The sequence below is a fragment of the Osmia lignaria genome, chromosome 4 (genome assembly GCF_051020975.1).
Source record: "Osmia lignaria lignaria isolate PbOS001 chromosome 4, iyOsmLign1, whole genome shotgun sequence".
Taxonomy (NCBI): domain Eukaryota; kingdom Metazoa; phylum Arthropoda; class Insecta; order Hymenoptera; family Megachilidae; genus Osmia; species Osmia lignaria.
In genome coordinates this window covers 11,856,773-11,881,916 of record NC_135035.1, presented here as the reverse complement: position 1 = coordinate 11,881,916, position 25,144 = coordinate 11,856,773, and the positions used below count along the sequence as shown (strand labels likewise).

General features: G+C 37.7%; 1 protein-coding gene and 1 long non-coding RNA gene across 2 annotated transcripts; one reads left to right on the top strand and one right to left on the bottom strand.

Annotated features, from left to right (window-relative positions):
• Positions 1-1,689: 1,689 nt before the first annotated feature.
• Positions 1,690-25,136, top strand: LOC143305261 (uncharacterized). The gene is made up of 3 exons (XR_013062128.1): positions 1,690-1,784; positions 1,876-1,958; positions 25,012-25,136. It is a non-coding gene; the product is annotated as an uncharacterized LOC143305261 (long non-coding RNA).
• Positions 10,290-25,144, bottom strand: Drgx (Dorsal root ganglia homeobox). Its single transcript, XM_034322277.2, has 5 exons — positions 25,010-25,144; positions 20,433-20,638; positions 16,158-16,320; positions 15,793-16,006; positions 10,290-12,962 (listed from the first exon to the last, which is right to left on the bottom strand). Exons 1-5 carry the CDS (start codon positions 25,092-25,094, stop codon positions 12,482-12,484), a joined length of 1,149 nt encoding a protein of 382 aa, XP_034178168.1. The 5' UTR covers positions 25,095-25,144; the 3' UTR covers positions 10,290-12,481.

Below are 25,144 nucleotides of genomic sequence, written 5' to 3'. Positions count from 1 at the left end.
TTTCTCTTCCCCCCCTGCCCCCTTTGCTTCTCTTCGCATGCTTCTCTGGCTCTTACTACCCCACCTACGTTAGCCGGGCTGCCTCAGCATCCCTCTGTGTGTCTCGTCCCTCCATTTCACCGCTTTATCTCTTTAGGTGCCTTCCGCCTCATCAGCTATCACAGGCCATTCCTCCAACCTTCTGCCTACCGGTGGACTCGTGCCAGTCGATACGAAAATCCTTATTTCCTAGCTGCTCGATCTCTCCACGTTAATTGGCGGATGTTAGGAATCGGATGTTGGGTTTAAGGGTGAGTCGGAAGTGTCTCGAGTCGAGATACTCGAGAGTAGTCTTTCTGCTTGGGTTTTCATTTTACTCTGCTGGATCTATTAATTATTTTTATTTTTATGTAAATAATTAAGGTTAGATGGAGTATTAAATTACTTAAAATGGGGAGGGCTACAGCCCCAGGTCTTATCATACTTATTAAATTTTATTAAATTTTAATCGTCGTGTCACCCACCACCCATTTTATCGAAATTTTAAATTTAAAAAGTAAATTTAATTTGTCGAGTACAAAATGAACCAGCTTTCACTCGGGGGTAGATATAATTCTAGTTTCAATATCCAAATTCATTTAACCGTCATGGTAGAGCATGCAACTGCCTTCAATCAAGTTAATGCGATAAAAAAACGACGTTGGTCTCTTGAAAAATATTTTCCGACATTTTATCCAGCGCGATTTGAATTTAGGGGCCTGGACGATGGCACGTGGCGCGGAACGGAAGCGGCCAGGGACGCTGCGGAGGGTGCCTAACAGAATTATAAATTCAACAGTGGCCGGTGTGCACACCTGAGTCTATTTCACGGCGTTCGGCTAGATTTCCCTGTACCACCGCTGCTGTCTCTGTGTTCGTGGACGATAATTGCTATCCTAATAATTGTCACGGGCCGCATGCGGTGTCCAGCTGTATCTACCGTTCTGGCATCGCTGTTTCCGGATAAATGATGGCCCCGTACGCTATCCAATCTACGCTTACCGAACGAAACCGCATGATACCCGAAGATTCCTGTCGCGGATCTGCCTTTGTGAGGGCACAAATCATTCCTGACGCGACATTACCGAGCTGGTTTTGCGTGACACTCGTGTGCACAAAGTGGGATGGATTTCTCTTTTGACTGTAGTGTCCTATTGCTATTTTCAACGTGATGGATTTCAATGTTTTGGGCTTTACAGTTTTATGATTGATAGTGGCGCAGAGTTTACTAATAAATAGACAAACATTTAAATTTACATTTTTTTTTGAATCTTTTCTCTATTTTGTATATGTTTGCAATTAACCCTACGACGACACAACTTGGAGACCCCTACTGCATAAAATTAATTTAATTTAATTTACTTTTGTATTTCATTTCATTTTCATTTTCCAAAACAAAGTTCAACCGATTAGATTAATCGTGATTAACGAATAATTTTTCATTCGAATAATACTCAAACAAAAATTATAAATTCGAATAAAGTTATTCAATTATAGTTAATTGCTGTAATTATATCTTTATTCGTATTAATATTCAGGAACAGTTATTTGAATTTCATTATTAAATTATTAGAAATTACCACGATATTTAAATTCTCTACTATATTAGCTATTAAACGTTTTCATGTGTTGACTCAATTTCACCCAACTGAATTCAACCTATTCAAATATCGCGCGCGTTTCCTTTTAAATGAATTACGCGTCAGGACGCATCAAAGCGTAGTGGAAGTGCGTTGTACGTGCGTTATTGTTCCTTCAATTAATGTGTAAGTATTAATAAAAGCAGTAATTAATCTATGAAAGGTGTTATTTGTAAAGTAATACGTATTACTTATGATATATGTAATTGTAATTTAGGATGAAAGATCAGTCATTGCTGAAAAATATTAGGAAATTGACTCTTGGCACCGACGACCCAGGCGTCCTCCTTCAATTTCGAGGTAAGTGTACAATATTTATAAATATTTCTTGTATTTTACATTTATTATTGAAGAAATTCCCTTAGTTATAGTTATTTATGAGTATATAGGTAACTGGATCGCGAAATAATGAAATGTAATTGATGATTGTTGCGAATATCTGTATATCAATATTATAACCTATAAATCGTTCTAGATAAATCTATTAAGTTTGCAATTTGGATGTTGAATAGATATTCTGTCTGATGTATGTGTCAGTATTTTATAAAATAATTTATAAAATAATTGAGTTTCTCTGGTTCATCTTGAGCTACTATTAGTATTAGTGGTATTAAAATTAATTAAATTACTAACAGATAAATGATTATTATAGATTTTGTTGTTATTTTACAAAGCTAACAATCATCAATCATTTTTTTCCAGTATTATAATAATTATTCATATAATGATGTAGTAATGAGTGGCATAATTACTAATGCATAAATTATTACTCTATGTTTTTTTTGCATTTTATAAATTACTTTATAAATTCTAGATACTACTGATTTCTTATTTACATAATTAAATAGGGATCTATAGATATTTATTTTTCCATATGAATATGAATTATTAATTTTTATCATTAGAAGTTATGATCATGGTAGCACAGAATTGAATTTTTATGTTCCTTACAAAAATATATTTTTCAATACTCCTTTGCTTTATGTCTAGCTGCTCTTGCAACAATAGCATACTCTAACACTTTTTGAAAGAAATCCATGAGTTGAATCATTTTGAAACTTTGTAAGCCTATAAAGGCACATTACAAGAATATTTGGTATCTTTTAAAAAAGCTACTTGATCGCCCTCTATCATGTCGCCCTATAATTATCAGCTCACGTAGATTCTTATCATTATCCAAAATGATTCCAATCCATCCCGAATAATCAGGCATCTAGATAACTGCTATCCTCGAGTATCTCGCACGCGTTAGGTCATATCCTTTGCTATGGTCGTATTATCGAGATTGGCCTCACCTCCTTCTCCCTCTTCGTCTCCCTCGTTACACTTCCGTTTAAGCGTCTCTCTCCGCGGCTCTCGAGCCCCAATCACACCGGCAGCCGCTAAGTGCGATCCATTACGCGTAATGGAATGTGCCAATTATAACATTTGCTGAATAATTGGCAGACGCTTGGTTGCGTCTGCCGATGCTCCCTGTATAGGTACGTATCTATAGGGTGCTATCGGTTTTAATCGATAATTTTTTCAATTATACTCTGTTTAAGAAGTTACGGGTCATCATACTGATGTATATTAGGTTTAGGTATAGGATTGGAAATAAAATTTATACTTATGAATTATTCGACGTGCATTACAATTAACGAAAAATTATTGATCCCCAATATTTTATAAATTATAATTTTTTAGTAAGAGGTGTTCTAAGGTTAATTTCTGGAAACATATTAATTACTGTTTAGGATCAATGTGTTGTACCTAGTTCATATTTCAGTTCCTTAGATATTTTTGAGAGGCTAAATTTAATTGATTTTCTTCACCTGTAGATTGGTTTTCCATCCTTAAATCAAAAGCACCCTGTATAAAGATTCACGACAAGGTATATACATAGAGAAAGTTAAAAGGGGTATGGAATAGGTTGGAGGGAGATCGTGGTATCCGCTCGATATTCGGCCAGTTTAGCTCGCACGCGTTTGCTGGCGGGGCAAACATCAAATAAATCATTTAATAAATTTTGCGGAAGTGGTGGTAAGCTTTAAAAGACCAATCGTTCTACACCAATGGTGTGACGACTTTCTGTCCTTATTTTTTCACTTCTCTTTATGAACTTTCTAAACCATCTACTATCAATAGATCGATCAATTAAAATATCGTAAACGTTATCAGTTTTTATTCCTAGTCTATTACGTCTTCATGATTTTTAATTTCTCTGAAAAATGAATTAAAGTTCATTACTATTTTATGTTTCTGTGATATTGTGTCTAGTTGAGGGGGATTATTTTCAATTAATTACATTTCCATCGACATAAATTCGCAAACTTATTTTTATATTATTTTCATTCCTCGAAATGCTCCACGAAGTTTCCTAGAACAAAATCTTATTCTACACGTTCGATTTGTTTCTTTATTTGAAAAATAATATGTAGTCTGTTTTGATACAGCCTGTAGACCATTTCGAGGGGATGCGTAAAAACGTTCGCTGACGTGTACGCAAACTATAACCAAGTTATGTAGGCTGCATTTTTCCATTAGCTATCCAGCGTTGATCAAAGTGATGCGCGCGCCCGTATAAAACGGCAGTAATATGCGAAAGTATAAAATGTTGTTTACGGAATGAGATATTCGGAAGAGTTTAAATCAAAACTTATGAAAGGTTTTACTTCGATTTCGTTATGCTTCAACGCTTTTTATCCGTCACCATTTTCCATCTGTTACGACACGGACATCAAGTCGTTCGAAAGCGATCAAATAAAAATGATCGAGTGATTATAAACGACCCTTGAAATATGAAACACGTGCACTGTACGCGGTATATTATACACTGTCTAGCTTTTTTGAATTTTGGAAATCTGTAATTTTCAAATTGTGGACTCAATTATTATTGGTATAATAAATGTAGTCAAATAATATAGTAATTAAATGTTTATGAACCTATAGAGAAGAAAATCTACGTAAAATGTAATTCGTAAAGTACTTATTATACATATACAATACATAGTATCTAAATACATGGATCTCGTTTTTTCCATCAGCAATATTCATGGCATGAAATGTCCATTTTTAAAACGTATTACGGCTTGAAAAAAGAGAACGAAAAATATTTACCCCGAGTTGTGTGACCATTCATTTGATTGAAACCTTTTTGCATGACAGTTAATAATTGATTTAAATGAATCTGACATGTGCTACTAACAATAAGCCATAGACAGTTATTTTTTATTAGAAATATTTATCACATTTTAAAAATTTATACACAACCAAAACACAATCCACTAAAGAGAGTCAGTTGAAACAGCAACAGATTAAATAACGATACAAACAGCTACCTCTACGCCGAACAATAAAACAATGACTCTGGTTCCATCGGAGATACACGGTTGCAACCAATTTCCACCCCATGATCAGCGCTATCGGATTCAGTCTCGCATTAAACGAGACGCTAAAACGAATCCCGATTGACTCGATTAAAGAGCGAACCGCACGCTGAAAGCTTAACCGCAGCAATCCTTTTTTGTCCTCGTGAAACATCGATCAAAGTGTAACGAGCTGAGCATCAGACGACGATATTCGCGGCTAGATTTTGCAAGCGAACGTTAAAAAATAGAAAAAAAGAAAAAATAAAAAATAAAAAAAAGGAGGAGAAACAAATTGGTAGTGGAGTCGACTATGGTGATCGCGTTATGGTAGCTGGCGTTTTAGCATCGGCGTATCATTGACGATCCACGATGATCAAAGTGCAGAAAATATTGGTGACACCGGTGGGTGGTTTTCGATGCAGATGAAGGTGAAAGGAGATAGAGAGATATAGATCGTTGAAAACCATGTTAGTGCGCGTGTTTTCGCGCGATCCAATCCGCGGCAAATTAACCAACCGAGGAAAACCTCGTTACCTTCGAGCCGGCGGCGTTGGCTTCATCCAGTTCCGTTTCCGCTTCCTCGGGATAAAGGGTATGCCGTGCCGCGTTGTTGCAGGCACGTGCCTAGAAAAAATGGGTCGGACGATGCTATTTTATGGACGATCGTTTTTACTTTTCGTAGTAAGCTTTTTAGGAGGGATATTTGAAAATGGTAGATATTGTTTAATTTTAAGGAAAATTGAAAAATTTATTAAAAATCAGATACAGCATATACGAGTATGTAAGTTACATATCCCTATTAAAAGAAGAAAGGAAGTAGAACAGCCACGAAGTGGATTTCAAAATTGAAAATAATTGCGGCTGCTGATCCCTTTAGCTTTTTCAGGCAACCACGATAAATTCTTTTCCGCCCTTTCGTTCGTTTCGAGGCTTTACTCTTTATAAGGCGTTATACGGGAGATCCAGCGGTCGTTTCTTCACTTGCCTTCTACGCCCTCGCCCTTTGTCCGGCGGAACTTTCACCCTTCGCTTTAGTGAAATATACGATATCCAACCTGGGAATTACGTGTAGCCCGATATAGTCGTCTGAATTTTCAGGAAACCTTTTTATCTCGTTATTGTAGATCAGTCAAATAGAGACCAGAATTATTTTATAATAACCAAATATGCAAATTATTGCATGTGCTTTTATACTGCTTTTCTAATGCTTTTCTAATGCTGATTATGAATTGTATTATTGAATTTTGTACGGTAATGTTAATATATGTATCTTGCAATTTTGTATGAAAATTGCCCTCGAAAATAAATGTTCCATTTTCTTCGGTTACAGCATTGGCTGTTTTCTTTTGTGGAGCGCGAATCCACTATAAAGTACCCTCATTTCCCTGTACAAAGTGATTCAATTATAGCGCCTACCTCTCTGCTGTTTCAATATCGTCGTTTTACACAAAATCGCAATTCATAATTCAGCAAGAAATTGCGGTTCGATTTTCCGGAAAAATGAATTTCTCGTTCAGATGGGAGATAGGGTAGATACGGAAATAGAATAACGGTTATAAACGATTTTCTTCTTTCGGTAGACAAGACGAAAAGAGATCATGTTCAATATTCGTTACTTAATATATAATTTCTAAATAGACTTACATTTTTAAATTGGAAATGTCAATGCATAAATGATTCAACATATTAAGAACCCTGGGAGAGCGGTTTTTGCATTTCACATTATTCTCATTTTCTACGCTGTTCGTTTAAAATTGTTTCCCAATATATGAAATTCTTTTGTTTAAAAATTATACTACGTTGCATATGTTTTGTATATTTGGGTCGCGATTGAGCTAAGTTCCGCTGTTCAAGGGGTAACGAGCAGAATAACTAAAATAAAATAAATCCATTTTTTGAAACATTTAAAAGCTAGAAATCATCTCAATTTAACTAATTGTATCCGAATTGTATCACAATTTAACCATCCTTTCACTTCAAACGACCTCAAACACGATCAATATCGATCAAACCTTGATGAAATGATTACACAGCCAATCTCTAATAATTTCCCATCGAACGGCAGCATAAACAATTGTATGCATATCAGGCATGCGAAAGAGGGCTCATTTTTACCTCTAATTCCATCAAGCGGTATCCAGAGAGGGTGGAAAAGGAAGAGAGATAGACAGTCCCCGTCTAGCCGGCAGGTCGTAGAGCGTGCTCTCGAGCGGCTTTGACATGCAAATTGCCTGACAATGAATTTCGTAAAACCTTTTACCGCGGAGTACGCTCGAGAGGAGCTCAGCTGAAAACGTTCTCGTGGTCCCGCCCACCCACGCAGAGACTGGCTTCTCTTCTTCAGGGTTGAAGACGCCAGACGACGTCGACCGTATTAATCACTGTCTACCGGTATCAGGGATGGCATACCACCACCTCGACCTCTCCGGATCCTCTCGATGCTCTAAAATCAGTTACCCACGTCCTGATTCGCAAGCTCATCGCGTACATCCTTGAATCGTGATTAATATGAAACGTCGCGCTGGTATAATCGATGCCGAAACTGGGGGATGAAGGCGTGACAGACACGGATCGGGGTTGTAACGATGGAAATTGAACACCGTGGAACCGTTTTCTGGGAACTCGTTTACTGGGATTGGAAAATTTCCTTCCCCTTTTTGTGGAAGACCAAGGTATGATGAAATGGTTTGTCAATCATTTTTAATTAACGATGGAATTGTGATAGTTTGCTATGTTCAATACATTATTGACAAAATCATTACATTATTTACAAAAGTAGAATCGTATGAAAGCACAATCTTAAGGCTGCAGTAGAAGGTGGAGGATCAATTGGATTTTTTTCTGACTATACACGATGATAGGGGTAATGGTACTGGGTTGTTGAATCTCAGCTAGCCGCGTAATGGGTATCGAGAGACATCGTTAAGCGTCGATCTCTTCTCTCAAAGTGACCTATGGCGCCTCGCTTTTGTTCTTTTTCTCTCTTCTCATACAGAATCCACCATCTCTCTCATTTTTTTCTTTTCCTAATGTTCCTCTACTTCCTTGTATCCTTATTTCATCTACGTTGATTCATTTGTACATTCACTTACCGTTGCATTTCCTCCCTTTCCATCTTCTTTATTTTATGTAGAACCTGTAAAATCAAATTCATTCTCCTCTCTCATTTTGCCTCGTAAATTTTCCTCTTCTTTACCGCCTATCACCTACATTATTTCATAAATTTATCGCCGAACATTTGTTACCCGCTTCAACCCTCTTAAGCCCTCCTCCCTCCACTCTTCTCCCTATTTCCACTTTAGTCTCCTTCTAAGCTCGTTCCACCGCATCATTCCTCCCACCCTTTTGCTTCTTTTCATTTTACTTTTCCAACGACCCTTACAATCAATTCGCTTCTTTCTGTTATACTAAGTGTCAAGAGGGTAATGGATATTGTATGTACAGATAATTCATTACCTTCTGTGTTATTTTGTAAAATTAATTAAGATTTAAAAAAATTGGAATTAACAACGTGATGTCCAATTTCAAAATTTTAAGTGGGAAGTGATTACTACTGCAATGTCTTCCCTTAATTTATACGTCCTTCAACCCATCATTCATATTGTAAAGAATTTTCTGAGTTATCACTCAGTTAGAAATAGCAAAATAGAAACTTAATTAAAAATCAAAATATTAGAAATTTTCAGTGGCTATAGTATGGTAATTTATTTGGATTCAATTTCAGAAAACCATGCCTAATCCTTAACCATTATTCTCATAACATCCAGTATAGTGTAAATACTTATGTACAGCTTCGTTTTCTCCACTTTTTCATGTTTCCCTCGCGTACACGCGTCTTTACCTCGGCACCCTTCAATCCCCTCTGTTCGTCGTGGAGGGTGGGTGGTTGTAAGGCAATGTCGGTGCAGGTTTCGCTATAGATCGGAATGGAGTCGGCGGGGGTGGAGGATAGAGTAGGTTAAGGTAGATGGATGCCAAGTAGCGGAGAGGAATTGGTGGCGGAGGGAGGGGGGGATAAACCATGATGTCGTTGATTAATACGGTTTACCAGTAAGTGTAACGGAGTGTGCAGAACGCGTCTGTGCCCCACCATCGGCTTCTTCCTCCCTACCACCACCATCACGGTCACTTTCCAGCTAAAGCTGCACCCTCCACCCTCGTGCAATCCGTTGAACCAACCGGGAGCCACGTGCCGATCAATGGCGTCTCGTCTCTGGTTGGTCGAGCCTGGAACAGCCCTCCGTCTCGTTTCATCCCTCTCCTGCTCTTATCTTTCTTTGTCCAACGAGAATAGTCTCCTCACTCTCCTACCTTTTCTCTTTCTCTCTTTTTCTACCCTGCATTCCTCTCCACCCTTTTTTCCCCGATGCAGACCTCACCGCGTGAGGAGGGTTGATCCCATAAGAGGGGGCGAGCTTTTCTTATGAAGAGCATTGATTGCCAACAACCCCTTCTTCTCGACTTACCCCCAATCGGACTTTTTCCCTTTTTCACCTCCCCGTCACGGTTGCTTCCTGCCACCTAGTCTCGGTTTTTAGGGGCGTGCTTTGTTTAAAAACTCGTCGCCACGATCAGCGGTTTCGAACGGGAAAGTATGTACTCGATCTGGGAGCTGATAGCGTATCAGATCCTCGAGAACTGTGTTTAGGGGGTGTTAAGGGGGCTCTTTGGAGATCGGTTTACCGTAAATTGAATTATTTGGGGGGATTTCGTTTTTCCACTACTTTTGGAACGTTGAACAAGTTTGCTTTAGTCTTAATAAAATTAGCTTTTGTCTAAGATATTATAGTTTTATTGTTTGAGGGAATTGATCTCAAGATCATAGATCAAATTGAACGTCTAACTATGCTTACTCTGTTTCAAACTGATTATGTGTACATCAGCAAGTACATGTTGTCGATCAATCCCTTCCTTTGTACGCCGCGTGTAATTCAACGCTCAATTGCTATTAGATGTTAGTACTCCAGTAAATCTCTCTGATAGGTTCACCATAGCCTTTGATCACTCAGCACCGAGTTGATTCAAGGGATCCCTTAAGTGAACACCTGATCCTTTGCAACATACCGCGTCGACTACGGCACGCAAATTGTACTTCATCAAATTAATCAGATCATCAAACTTTTGAGAATTAGGATTAAACCACCAATTGCTGATCTAATTGACTTACGTATTATTATATGGACAGAGAGAATGGATGCTTATTGCAGGCCCTCAAAATGGTGCTTAAATTAAATAATTACCTCAGTACACTATCTTTTTAAAAAATTTTTAAGGAAGACGGGAATGGGTTTAAGTAAATTAGAAAGACTTTTTATTAAACGCATGCTTTATCACGAGAGAACAAGTTTATTCGAATAATTCACTACTCACAGTTCAGGCTACATAATAGTCACTAGTCTGTAACATACTGTTATTAGATTATCCTTGATTAGCACTGACAATTCACCGGGATGTAATATACAGGTCTCTACTATGGTATCTACGTTTCCTTTCCTCGTTATACCACGCTTTTAATAATTAAAAAGGACAGTGGTAATGAGATTGTAATGTAAACGAAACAATTCTTCTTACTCTTACCAGCGCAATCGTAGATACGTCCAAGTGAATCCATTGTACTGATTAGTCTAATAACACTAGAGGATCACCGTTTTATATCATTCTTCTTCTCGTGAGTTGTACATTCAACACGATTTCTACGATTGCTCCTGTTCGTATAGCAACTTTTTCCTTGACCTCTTGGAGAATAGATCGTTACATCCGCTGATAATTATTAGATTGTTGCATATTAATTGGCCAATTATAAAACAGTTACTATTTATATGTTTAAAGAGAATGACTATAAACTTTTTAATAATATTTTTATCACATTGGTGCCTAATGATGATTATGAATATTTTTTCTTTTCATATTTGTATTATTTTTGTATTTGTTAATATTTTCGGACGTTTAGCAATTTTCTTTGCAACAATCTAATATTTTTCAAAATATAGACGAATAGCCATAGACTCATGGTAAACGTGTCTGTCTAAATCGTATCATATAATCCTAGGGGATTCATGGAACCCTTGATAAGCAGACGTGAAACACTGGAGATAATTAAATCGTCGATTTTTTTTCTTTTTTTTTTATATTATTATTTATCTTGTTTCAAATATCAGCGTTCAATGAATAACGACAACAGAAAAGAACATCACATTTATTCATCTCATTATTTACTTTGTTACTTAATTCAATACCCTCCACCTGTTTTTGCAATGCAGAAGATTTCGTAATTAGAGGAAAGATTGAAGTTTTATCTTTCTTCTCGGATGCTAAGAGGATTAAGAAAACTGCTGAAACTTTTACAGTTTGCGTTCACTAAAACATTAATTCGCTGTAACAACTCTCCAGAGTTCCAGACGCCTGTTTTCAGGGTAACAAGATATATCCACGAATATCCTTCTTTTGTTTCTTAATGATAGAAAATTAATAAAAAGTTATTGTGTCAGAAGGCGCGTGCTTGTATCGCGCGATCGAAGCGAACATCCGTGTTACTCGGATAATACGGATGTCCGTATTATTTGAATAATGCGATAGAGTAATCATATAATTCAAGAAAATTGTCATAGACTCGATTTAAGGGTGATAATAGAAATTATTCCATCGCAATACAAAATTGCTACGAGTATTGACCTGTTCCGTTCACTCGTTACATGTGAATGTATTCTTTTCTTTGAATTTTATACAAATCTTCGGATGAATGTGAATTGTATCAAAATAAAATTATGTATTGTTTATTGAATTTTTAGAAATGTTAGAAAATTGCAGTTGATGTTCTTGGTACAATTAAAAACATTCCAAGATTTCTTTTTAAACTATCATAACAAATTTGATAAATAAAATTAATGATATTAGTAACATACTTATAAATGAAAAACGTATACTTTTATAAAGATAACAATAAGTTTCAATCCAGCATTTGAATTTCATCCCTTAATCAAATTAAACGAAAAGACTTCTTAAAACTTCATTTCATTAACTTAAAATTGTTTATCACTGCAAGTAATGTTATTTGCAATTTTTTTTTTATTAGGTACTAAAGTATAGAAATTTTTCAAACTTAATTTTTTGGTAACAGTTTCATGAATACAAAGAAAGTTTATTATATTTCCCAATAACTTATCAAATTGTTATCAACAGGCAAGTTTTCCACGAGTCTAATTCCATTATGAATTTGAAAATTTTTCAGTCATTGACGTAACTAAATAGAGTTTCTGTCTGGGGTGGGCCAAGGCATATAGTATTTATTGATCCCAATAAATTTTTAATATTGTAATACCCACCTTTCAATATTGTAATTCTCAAATAAAAATTCAAACAAATCAACAAAGAAAGGGAAGACGATAAAAATAACAAACCAGCGTGTTGAAACGTATACGTGGCCATTACCAAGGTCAAAGGATCAATCAGGCGAACGCAGCACACGCGATGATCCTAGGGATCCTCTTTAGTCGTCGGTTGTATCTGATGCACCATGCTCGGTAAATGATGATGATGATGCTCCGGCCTCCTGGACAGTTGGTACAAAGGTGGCAGCAATGACAAAGGCAGAGGTAGAGGTAATGCTGCAGGGAAAGCAGCCAGTCCTCCGAGAAGAGCAGTGGAATGTTCCTGAGCTTTTCTCCTGAGCTCTGCTAGACTGCTGTTTCTGTGAAGATCCCCGGTTCCTGGTTTACAGCAACCACACAATGGTCCTGGCCATCCTGGGGACCAGGTCAGCATATCGTGCAACGCTCCAGACCGATGGTCACTGGATGACCATAACGAAGCGGTAGTCGATGATAGGGACGTGGCTGCAGTACTGACTACCTTGTTGGCGAACAAAGGTGGAGAAAACTGAGCCGCCAAATGCGGCGAAAAGAGAAGTGACGTGGGGGGCTCCACTGGCCTGAATCCTGCTGTCAGACCTGGGGTACTGGAAATAGAAATTTTTAAAAATTTTCAGTACATTTATTCACTTGTGAAATCTTAAAATTTTTAAATCCTAATTTTTTGAAATATTTCATCTTACGGAATTTGAAATAAAAGAATTCTTTAATTAATAATTACTGATAATCAGCGTGTCAACATTTTTCACCAAAGTCATGCAATTTGATAAAAAAAATACATCTTCAAAGCCGAACCGGTGCGGTGATAGAAAGGGAAGCAGAAGGGCTCACGAAAGCGCTAACCCGATTAGCACGCGCGATATTCCGCATCCTCCGCCAGCAAGCAGAAGCTGCTTCGAGGCGCTGATGATTATCTCAAATATTAATCGCAAATATTGTTTAATTAATGTAATGAGCCCGAGGTATAGCTCGAGTGACGGAAACGAGGATCCAGGGAATCTTCCCGGATAAGGGAGAAAGATCCTTAATTCAACGAAGAGAGATGAAGCGATAGGAGAGTAAACAGGTTGGATACGATGACGGATAAACGTGTACAAATAGATACAGCAATTTTAAGAAAAAGGGGGTAGTAGTAAGAGAGGAATATAAGGGGAGGAAGTTTAAGATTACAGGAAAAGAGTAAACAATTTTATGGGAGGTAGAGGGGGATGAAAATGAATCGTTTGAATGTCAAAGGAATGCCGAAGGAAATATGTGCTCTTATAGAACTTTTTTTTCCTTCAGGTAATTTAAAATTAAAAATTTTTAATATTCCCTTAATTTTAATTGGTACATTTTACATATTTTACACATGCTGAGAAATTTACATAAGTATACATAAAGAAAAAATCAGGTAAATAGAAACATACCCTTTGAATTTTATAATAAAATTTGTTCAGTTTTAAAATGCAAACTACTTTATAAACAGACTTAATATGGAAGGTAGCTTAAAACTGGAAACGAGGATCGAGGGTTGTACATATAAGAGTCAGCACAGAATTTTGGGTGACTGAAGAAGATAAGGGGCGGGAAAGCATAGTAGGGTGGTAACAGATGGTGGCGAAGAGGCAAAGGTAGCGAAATGCAGTGGCGGAAATGCAGAGAGGAAAGCTTGAACTGCGGTAAGCGCGATAATTAGCGGCAATTAGCTGCGTAGCCTAGCGTGCGGCTTGCTTACATGCGCTCGCGAACACCCACTTCATTTCTTCTGTGTCTAACTCAGATTCTAGACAGTCTCTGTATTTCCGGTTGCTCTAACTCGACTGGAGACGCGTTTTAGATGCGGCTAATAATGTTCTAAAGCAATCCTATGAATTATTGACTTCATGCAAATTTCATCCTTGAGGAATTTAAATTTAGTTGCAGGTGGACTTAAATTAAGAAACATTTACTGATATTTTTTTATGGATTCCTAGAGTTATAACTGGTATTTTTTATCCTTTTTCGTCGAATAGTTTAAAAATGTGAAAAAAAAAAAAAAAAATCAATAATTTTGTATGCCGCAAAGTAAAGTTCAAGTAAAATCGGTTTTAAACTCTCTGAAGAACTTTGCTCAAAGCAATCCATCGTGAATCCATGGGCTGTAGAATCGATACGGAGGCCGAGCGGAAACCAATTCCACTCGAGATTACGTTCGCCGCGAGTAATTTAAATCCCGTACCCCAAGAACGTTACCGTAAAACAAGAAAGACGGTCTGAAAAGAAAGACGAGCCCTCTTCTACGGCGTAGCGAGCATGGATCCGCCCCTGTTTCCACGCGAATCGACTACACGAGCCAGCAACTTCTATCTGGCTTGGTAGGTAAGGAGGAACGTACACCCCCGCAGTCGAGAAGCTGCCAAGCCGCTGAATAAATGATGAGGATATATTTACGGCGAGCGGTTTTAAATAAATTACAACCGCGGAGACGGCGAACGAGTATCTTCCTACCATTTCCAACCGACTCCTCTCCCTCTTCTATCTACTCGTTCTATTTCGTATGTCTGCGTTTTTTTCAACATTGTTCTTCTTACCTTCCCGTCGATGCGAGGGGAGTACTGTCAGGGATTATAAAGAGGCACCGACGGATACTTACCATCTTCGAGAAAGAAATCGGGGATTCGTGAACCTTGATGCGTCAGGGGATTTTCAACTTCAATGAGTAGGAGGTCTGAGGGTTGTTTGCTGATTTTTAGATGTTTGGTTGGGAAATGGTATTTCGTTGTTCGTTTGGATTGTATTTGGTGATAAGATTTGTTAACCATTTTAATTGGAAGTGTACAAGAACCAGAAAATTAGAACCAAAATAGATTTTGCGAAGCTAAAGTGACATAATAGCGTCTTCATAATACCATTACTTCAAGATGTGAATAAGAAAATATTCTTAGCCAATGAGATTTTCTCTTGTAACGTCACTGTAAGGATAGTTTATAAATAACATATTACTTTTGTGTTGGATATCCATTTGCATATTTCATCTAATGGTACGTGAGTCTTTGTCGTAAAATACATGTTGTGTAAGAAGTTGGTTGAAATTTCATTTTTCCTTTTAAATTTATTTTTTATTAAAAATGAGCCAATGCTCAAATCCCAAGATCCCAACTCTCGCATGGTTATTACAGTATCCACTCGGTAAACGATCTTGACACGATTTAACGAGGCGACGATTATCACGATTATACGAGAGGCAGCGAGCGTCGCACGCTGCGGGAGGGTTTGAAGGAGAAGAAACCGAAGGAAACTGTAGAAGGAGTGGTTTAATGGCGCGTATCAAGCATCCGGTCGACGTGTTCACTGGTGCTTGCAGCGAGTGACTTTGGATAGCCGGTGACGAAGGGGCGGGTAAAGGGACGAGGATATTTCCTAAAGACGTAAATACAAACGAAGCTAAAAGCTCACCTCTCAGCGGGCGGGCCAAGACCCCCTACGGTGCTAGGTGGTGGCGGTAGCGCCCTTATGGGGGTTGGCGGTGGCGTCGAGACACCACCCAGGGACGGCTGACTCTGCTGGGGCCGCGGACTAACCGAGGCGGAAGTTGTACTTGGGCTCCTGGATCCGCCAGCTCCATCTAGCCCGGCGTCCTCCGCGTCGGGGGCGCTGCTGTTTGTGGTTCCTTTTCGAATCAAAACGGATACTGTTACATGTTGTATGGTTTTTCTGTAGTGATGCAGATAAATGCTAGTGGAAATTGAATATTCATTAGGGCACTTTGGCACGAGATTCCCTCTTGGACAATAATTTATTTGAAATCTTATATACAATACCTTCAGGATCATGTCCCGTGGGACTTGGACCTGCCGATGAAGAGGTTGGAGGTGCTAAACCAGCCGTTTCTAGTGCACCACTTCCTCCACCCTCTCTTTTTCGTTGCTCCTCCTGCAATCGTTCGCTCTTTCTCCATTTTGCTCTGCGATTTTGGAACCACACCTGAAAAATTGAAAGTTTTAATTCATTAGTAATTAGAGTTAAGTATTTTACATTTTGCATTGCAATAAGTAATTCTGAAGTTAAAAAATTGAACGATCAAAAATCGGTACTAGGTATTTCTTCTACTTCCTCGGGCAGTAATTACTTTTTTATTTGAGCATTAAAATTAAATACGATAGTTAATTACTTCCGTACGATGTCAGTTATTTTCGATATATTTTATTTATTTAAAATCATCTTCAATCTTTGCAGTTTAATTTCTTCTTAACTTTGAATATGTACATGTATTGGATGGTATTTATTAGCGATTATTCATTTATTATAAAATTTTCATGTAGTACCACCATATAAATTGAAAAAGTCTATTAAATAATTATATTATTATTTGTATAAAGTTTCAGTTTACATGTCATAAAAGAGTATATGATTTAAGATTAACCAAAATTAAAATTCACTTAAACGCACCCTCTTCATGTAGGTAGTAGGTAACATACTTCAAAATGAAATTTCCTATTCACCAGACAGTAAAATTAAAAAAATATATTATGAAGACTTTATGTTTGTGTGAGTTTTACAGACAAGATGATACTTAAGAATCCACAGAAACCCACCCCCATATATAATCTCACAGTCTAGTCTGGTTGAATAGCATCACGTATGTCATCATAGGGGTGAAGACGGCTGCGGAATCGCAGAGAGTCGACTGGGGTATAATAAAGTCTATTTCAGTTGGTATTATGTCAAGTTAGCCTCGTTAGTGGAACTCGAGCTTTTTAAAAAACACTCGGTCGCCGTGGTTGCTGTCGGCTCGTTGAACATGCACGCGGCCAAGAGTCTACCCCTCTGACCAGCCACGAATGCCATCCCTGTACATGTAATTATCCTTCCATATCCGTGCCTCTACAATCTACTACCAGCTGTAGCCCTATAAAGCAGCTTAAGTGCCGCCTTCAGCGCCGTTCCTCATCTTGCTCTCGTTTGCTTTTTTTTTTCTACCCGTCACACTTTCTACCCCTCTTTCGCGAGTTAGTTTTTAATGGAGACTTTTATCGCGTCAAAAGGAAAAACTGATATATTTACGTTTTTTATCTTGTCAGATTCACTGTTGTTTTTAAGAAGTTGTAGGTGAATTTTTAATTGTAAACAATTTTTAGCATTTATTATATTATAAATCCATATACTAAATGTTAAATATCTGTCAAAAACAAATATGATTTCTTTCTATTTTTTAAACATTTGTTATATTTTCATAATATTTTAATAATTCATTAAAAGCACCTTCAATTTTCAAGTTTCAGTAGCTATCATTTATTTTGATGCAATTATTTTAATAAAAACAGAAAATTGAAAATTTTCTGAAAATATTTTTATAAGCTTGAACGTTCGTTGAAAAAGCGCATGAAAAAGGAACACGCTTGAATGCATCGCGAAGCTAAAAGGGTGAATTAATAACATCTCGTCAAAACTTACGTAACAAGTTAACTTTATAATTACTAAAAATTGAATGATATAATTGTTTGAGGTCTACATTGTAAATCTATTACGGTGCCCTTAATGAATGCAGTCAAAGCTCATACGATGCAAAGCCTCTCTCAGCTCTTGATTATGTTTCATTAAAAAAGAACTAAAAGGAACATTTTTTGCGTGCAAATTTATAAGCGCATTAGCACGGTACATAATCCAATGGTAGAAGGCATCGTTATTCTTCGTTCTCGCCCGTTTCGTACGTTACATTCTTTCTTTTTTAATCTACTCTCCTTCCCCCTTTTTTACTGTGTTTAATCCGAATATACCGATAATGGCATCGTTGTATTCTGCCCCATGTCAAGTATACTTAATCTTTTGACTTTGACACTTGTCCATCTACTTTTAATTATCTCTCTTTTTTTTCTTAAATGCTATATGATTATATTTTCAAAACCGTTAGTACCTGTATTCTTATAAGATTATTAACCTTGTTAAATAGAAACTGGTTCTTGGTAAATGGATTTTGTTCGTCAATACTAATTTTGAAAAGGGAGTTTTACCTATAATTAAAAATATTGGATCATTTTTTCTGGGGTTTTAAATTGTTGACTCATAAATAAATGACTCGTCATTCCTTATGCATTTCATTCCTTCCAGTTCATCGATCTGACCAATGAATTTTATTTCACCCCTATAAATAAAATTCGTGATATGTATTAGCAAACACGAAGAACACAGTCTAGCAAAGAATCCTTCAGCAGAGGGTCACGGTATTATCCCGCTGCATTGTGCGGATTATAAGACGAGAAGGCCATGCTAGGCACCGGTGTACACAATGAGAGGAAGGTAGGGACAGGAAGGCTATGACGCAATTACGGCGCAGACTCATTGTTTCATTAGGGAAGACAAAGGGAATCTGAAATAATGGACAAATAGGCGCGTTTATGCAGTGCCGGTTCTCTTCTCCTACTCCAATTAGAAGCTCGTGTGGGGTGAGGGTGGCTGCGGGGGTGGACCATCTACGGTGGAGCCAGCTTCTCTGACATTTGTTCGCCGCCTGTGTGTGCACTAGGCAATTATGCTGCACACACGACGATGCGACACGCTATAGTTGCGCGTGCGCCTGCACAGTCGCGTGCACTGGCCCCGTTTGAATTTCAAAGCGTGTAGTGTGAATTACGGGATGCCAGCCGACACACCTGCCTCTATGAGTACCTCTGCTTCTGTGATGCGTTCTTGGAAAAGGAATATTGGACGTCAGACCAGCGGGTTGGGTATAGTTGGTTTTTTAAGTCGAAGGGGTGTTTCAGATTGGAATATAGGTTTCTCGAAATTTAAGATTTTTGAAATTTTGAAATATAGAAATTTATAATGTTAAAATTGTAAATGATGAAGCTTCTTCTACCTCGTCATATCTGTTTTACATTACGAGTCATCAATGACCCTCTTTGGTCCAAAGTGTGTATATAAAATCAGTAGAGTCTTTATTCGATTATATTCATAAAATAAAAAGAGATTCGCAACGAGATTCCGTCAGTGTTTATAAGGGAAAAGAAGAGAGAATTAAAAATCTGACAACAGCGATCGGATATCCTGCAGATGTTCCAACAAGATTTCAGAAGGGAATCGCTATTACTGCAGGGATTCTCTGCAACGCGAATTACGCTGGTGCGAGTAAATATGGCCAGGACGAAGCCAAGAGTACAAAGTAATCCCAGAGATTACCGGATTACTTTGTCAGAAGATTACGTCAGGTCGAGGGTGTCAGCACCTCCCTCGGGAACTGGGTGTACCCTAAAACTACCCTACATCTTGCGCTCGCGTTGTTATACTCGTGATCCATGGTTGTACATCAAAACAATTGATCATTTTGGTTTACTTAATTTTTTTTTTTTTTTTTTTTTTTTTTTAATAAGGGGTAAATGTTGAAATATTTGTATTATTATTCTTCTAGATAATAATGATATTAGTTTTATATCTTCATAACACGTACGGTATTATTTATGCAAATAATATTTTCCATGCTTATATTATACATGATTTTTACAATTTTTTAAAATAGAGTCTGAATTTGATGCAAATTGAAATTTGCTGTCTCTTTGGTGACAGGAAATGTATGCATTAAAAAATGCTCTGTATTTGAAATTATTAATCGAACATCAAGTTGGTAATATGAAACAGTGGACATGGGATAAATTTATTAGATCGTTTTCATTTCAGCAAATTATTTTGTATTTCTGACGAGTCACAATTTCATTGATTACGATCCATCCTTTCATTAACGTGAATATTTGCATTTTATTTTATTTTCCCTTTGCCCAGCACGCCATCTATTCATTCAATGATATTTAAAATTATGGATTCGGTTGCGTTGAAATTAATGCGAGAAAACGTGCCACTCAAAATAATTGCAGCTCTCGTTTCTGTTCGGTACTTTCAATATTAAATATTTTCCAAAAGAAAATTTTAAAAAATTTTCAGTTCACTGAATAGGCGATTATTAAATTATTCTCAGCATTTTCTTTTTTGATTCTAAAAGGGTTGAGGTATTCCATAAAAAGCATCTAGTGAAATGTACTCACTGCAACAATTTCGGCTCACTATCACATTTCTGATTTCATATTCATTCTCTGTATCGTACCAACCTGAACTCTGGCCTCCGTAAGATTAATCTTCATCGCTAGTTCCTCCCTGATGAATACATCCGGGTAGTGCGTTTGCGCAAACGCAGATTCTAGTTCCTCCAGCTGTTGAGGGGTGAAAGTAGTTCTGTTTCGTCTTTGTTTTCGTCTCACGAAGGAATCTTCGCCGACACCATGCAAAGCCGGATGATACGCAGAGTAACTGGTGTCTAAAATCATAAATAAAAAATATATACATATGTTATTATAGAGATATTTTGAATTTTAAAAAGTTGGAAATTTAGACATTTAGAAATATACTAGAAATTTTAAATCAACTACTGGAAATAACCTGCATCATCATATGCCTAATAAAATTCAAAAGATTTGATAAAAATTTGAAATTCCTCGATCAGTGGACGCACGATTTAATGCAGAATAGCTCGTTTCGTGGCTAATTACGAAAAACGGGGATGGTCCGGTGGTCGAAGCACGCGCAGACAAAAGGACGATGGGGGTTGAAGGGAAACGATGGTATTGGGTGTTCGTATAGACAAAGAGAGAGATACATAGTTTGGTGGGGATGAGCGTAACGAAAGCCAGAGAACCGCTTATCAATGATGCAGAGCAATCAGCGCAATTAATTACCGCGGCGCTAAGCCAGAGCTTAGCGAAAAACACAAATTAATTTCCTAAGCTCATAAAAATTCATGCGGTTCGCTCGTTGCTGAACGACGGACCTCGCCTCTCGAATATCCACTGCACCAGCCTGATGCATTTGTGTGCATATATGGTGCAAGATCGTGTTTAGTTTCGAACTTTGCCCGTGATCATATCTGTTTTACATTGCCTTGTTTTATTTCATTCTTGCAGAGATTTTGCAATATTCTACATTATTGGATTTTGATGAAATTTCATGATATGTACAATGGAAATTTTTTAATTAAAAAATTGTATATTTCTTGATGTTTGTATGAAAATTATTAGAGTGTCGAATTTTGTGTTTGAATTATTTTATTGGGATATTGTTTTAAAATATATTCTTTTAAACGAAATATAACTTATGAATATAACTAGTATGAATATGAATTAGTGTTATGGTTGAAACCGGTAGAGTTACTACCGCGCTCGAGAACGGGATAATCCCTGAGGATAAACATTCGAATTATAGGCGCGCGACGTGGCGCGGTGGTGTACCGAAACGCAACCGTACATTCATTCGTTCTTGAGCCTTCCTCGAGTCAATATAAGGTAAATGTTCCCATTAAACATTTTTATAATAATCAAATAATATTTAAGATTATTATAATATCACTCTAGTGTCTAAGTTTCTAATCCCTATACAACATTATAAATTTATTTTGAAATATTTTCAAAATGAATTGAAACGATAATATTATTGAATAGTTTTTGTTTTATGCCATTAACATGGCATAAAATTTAACGATTGAATAGCGTCGTCAGGTATGTTTGCAACAAGTTATCCACACAGGAAACGGACTTTCGTAAATTGCCGCAGAACAATTACACCGTTGAGCAAACTCATATCGTGTCACTGGTAATAGTCAGCCGCCTCTGCAAAATTAATGCGACCGTTCACGAGGATTTTCGCTTGCAGTATGTATGACTTTGCAATTGAATTTCCCGCAATCGATGTCCTGTCCTCGGCGTTTAATAGCTGTCTTCTCATCACGATAAATCGTTCTCTGTAATCGTCGAGATTCGTTTATTAAACGGTAATTTCCATTTCCTTATGCATCGTTCATTACTCTGACGAATGAAGCCTTCAACAGCGGAGTCCGGGTCAATCGAGACCAAAACTTAGAAAAACGTGTATAAGAATATTAACTAATCATTTACAATATTTAAAAATATAACATCTTTGTACACGAAATAAGAGGTCGAGAACCAAGGCAGGTCGGCTAAATAAATTTATCGGTGGCCAAAACTGAAATCCACTCAAGTTCTTAGATTAGTCTCGGGCGTGTAGGAAAGCCAGTATCCAGACAACTCGTACAACTCATCGAGAGTTCGGTTGATCCAATTTATTAGCGTTCACAGGAGGGAGAAGAAAACGTCCCGCTGACTTTTGCGCTTACACACGCTTCAGCTATCCACGACACGTCCTCGCGTAGCTACCTTTGTCCCCCGACCGGGTGAAAACAATGGAGGGACTAATTTCTTGCCAGGAAACAGAGAACGTAGACAGAAAGGAGGTAGCACGTGCCGCGTCGACGAGGTACGTGCGCTTTTAAAACGCTTTGTCGTCCTGCCAGGACCGCCCTTGATTTGCTTCCGCTTCGAACACACGCGTGTCAAAAGCTACGGGGTGGCTCGGCGACCCTCTTCATCGGGCTCAGGTACAGCTGAAAGTGTCACGGATAATTTTTCTATCGCGATACAGCTGATGCGAGCTGCGTGATTCGTTTGAGGTGTTTCGGTAAAGGGATTTAGTACTTTGAAATCACTGGGAAATTCCGGCTGGATGATGATGTCCTTGTGGAGGTTGTTTCATTTGTTTTAATCGTTACTGATTAGGTGGTTTTGCCTATATAACATTTAGTCGTTGTACTGATTGTTATTTTATTATTAGATTTGTTATTTTATCCTAGAAAGAGTAAGCCTCGATAAAAATTTCAAGGTTTGGTACGAATTTATCGCGCGAAATATTCGGTAGAAAAGCTGGACAGAACGAAATCTAATGACACCCCGACCGTTACTAATGACACTAATGAGGTAGTTAGATGTTACAGCGAACGTCGGTGGGTTCAGAGCTGGACCCTGGGCCGAGTGAACCCACTTACCGACTTATCACGTAGTTACTTAATCTGTTTATCCCGACGGGGGTGGGAGAATGGGGCGACGCTGTGACCAGGGAAGCTAGAAGGGTGCACGTCCCCGAGGACACCCCTTTTCTCATACCCCCTGTGAACGAGATCATCCATCGGGCGTCGTTTCCACGCACATGTGTAAAATTACGTGTCTTATAAGGAAGGATTGTTAAATTTATGGCAATTTTTGAATGGTTGTTTGATGATGTTATTGTATACATACCTACGGGGTTGAAAGATGATGGTTTGAAGTGTAAAAGACTGCCCAAAGGTGTTCAGTAATTTTAGACATTTTTTTCTCCTATATGAATATAATGGAAAAATTTTCTTAAATCTCGTTTTTCTGCGGTGTTCTAATCTATGATAAACGCATGTAGGGATTTCTATTTAATTTTAAGTAGAGCTACGTGTCGGATCGGTGATAAAGGGAATGATAAATGCGCATTAAAAACATAATTTCACTTTGCGCCGGTGAAATCAATATTTTATTAAAACTATATTTCGGGTCTAGATGGAACGGCACTTACACGTCCCTGAGGATACGGTGCTTCTCTCTTCCCTTCTACACCTTCGGTCCCCATTCGATTATCTACCTACCACATGTATCTTATTGAGCTTCATAATATGCAATAAAGTGAGCAGATACATACATCGTGACTCGATCATGCGTAGACTTGTATTAGAAAAAAAAATTCATGAAAGAAAAAAGGTTCGTAAATTTTTGTCAGAATTCACCCAAAAATTGAAATAAAATTCACCAACAATGTACAAAGAAAGTAGAATTTGGTTCGTGTGTTTGCCAAAGATATCAAAGGGGAAGAGAGTTGGTATTATTTTTTATTTTTCTGAAAATGTTACGCAATACGATTGTGCTCGCCAGAAGATCCACTAACGTGAGTTAACGTCCCCGACAGAAACGAGATTTGACTTGGAAAACGATCGGTGAATAGGCAAACCGGGGTAGAAGTTTCTGAAGAGCGACTCGGCATCGCCGTCGGGTCGCGGTTTAACCGGAAGTTGGTTCGAAGTGCAAATTAAGTTTAGCGGCCGTCCAGTTTGTAGCGTCCACTTTGCGTAACTCGGTCTAGTCGGTAATGTAACTTCATCGATGTGTTCCGCCAGACCAAGTGCTGCTACAATCAGTCTCCCTTTTCCCTCTTTCCCCCCTTTTCTCCTTCACACATACACCCTTCTAGTCACTTTTATTTCACTCTACGACAATGTTTTTCAAATGGAATTAACCTTTCAAATATGCCACATAAAATAATAAATAAAAAATTATCAATAATTGAAGGAAACGGTACTGTTAGAATCTATCATTCATTAAAATGTACAGAGCTTTGTCATGATATAGCTGGCTTTAAAATCCATTCTCGTAGAGTGAAATTGAGAAAGAATGGCGGTAAAGGGAGAAATAGATGAAAAAATGTAAGATCATGGGTGGAATCAAATTTTTCTTATAGGGGTAAATCGGGCCGAAACAGTACTCTAGGGAGATTGGTAATCGTATCGCTGGGAGGTACTACAGGGGATCGTTGATAGCCGAACATGTTTGTAGATTCAATTATCATATTCTACAGTCCATAGTGGAATTTGTTCTTGTATAATTCTTTTTATTTTACTTCATTATTATAATTCCCTCAGAAATAATTTTTGAAAAAGAATCCTTCTATATTTTTAAAAATATCTTTATAAAGTATCAATAAAAAAAAAAAATGTTCAATTGAGAATTAATGGTATGAAATTACATAAAATTATTTGTCTACTTACAGGGATGTGTGGCGGCGAACGGATACTCAAGGGAGGGCGGCAACCGTGGTGTAGGAAGACCCGGGGGGCAGTGGTAGCAGAACATGCTACTTGGCCTAGCCACCGTGCCACCCCCCGGCCCTCCACCCCCTCCTG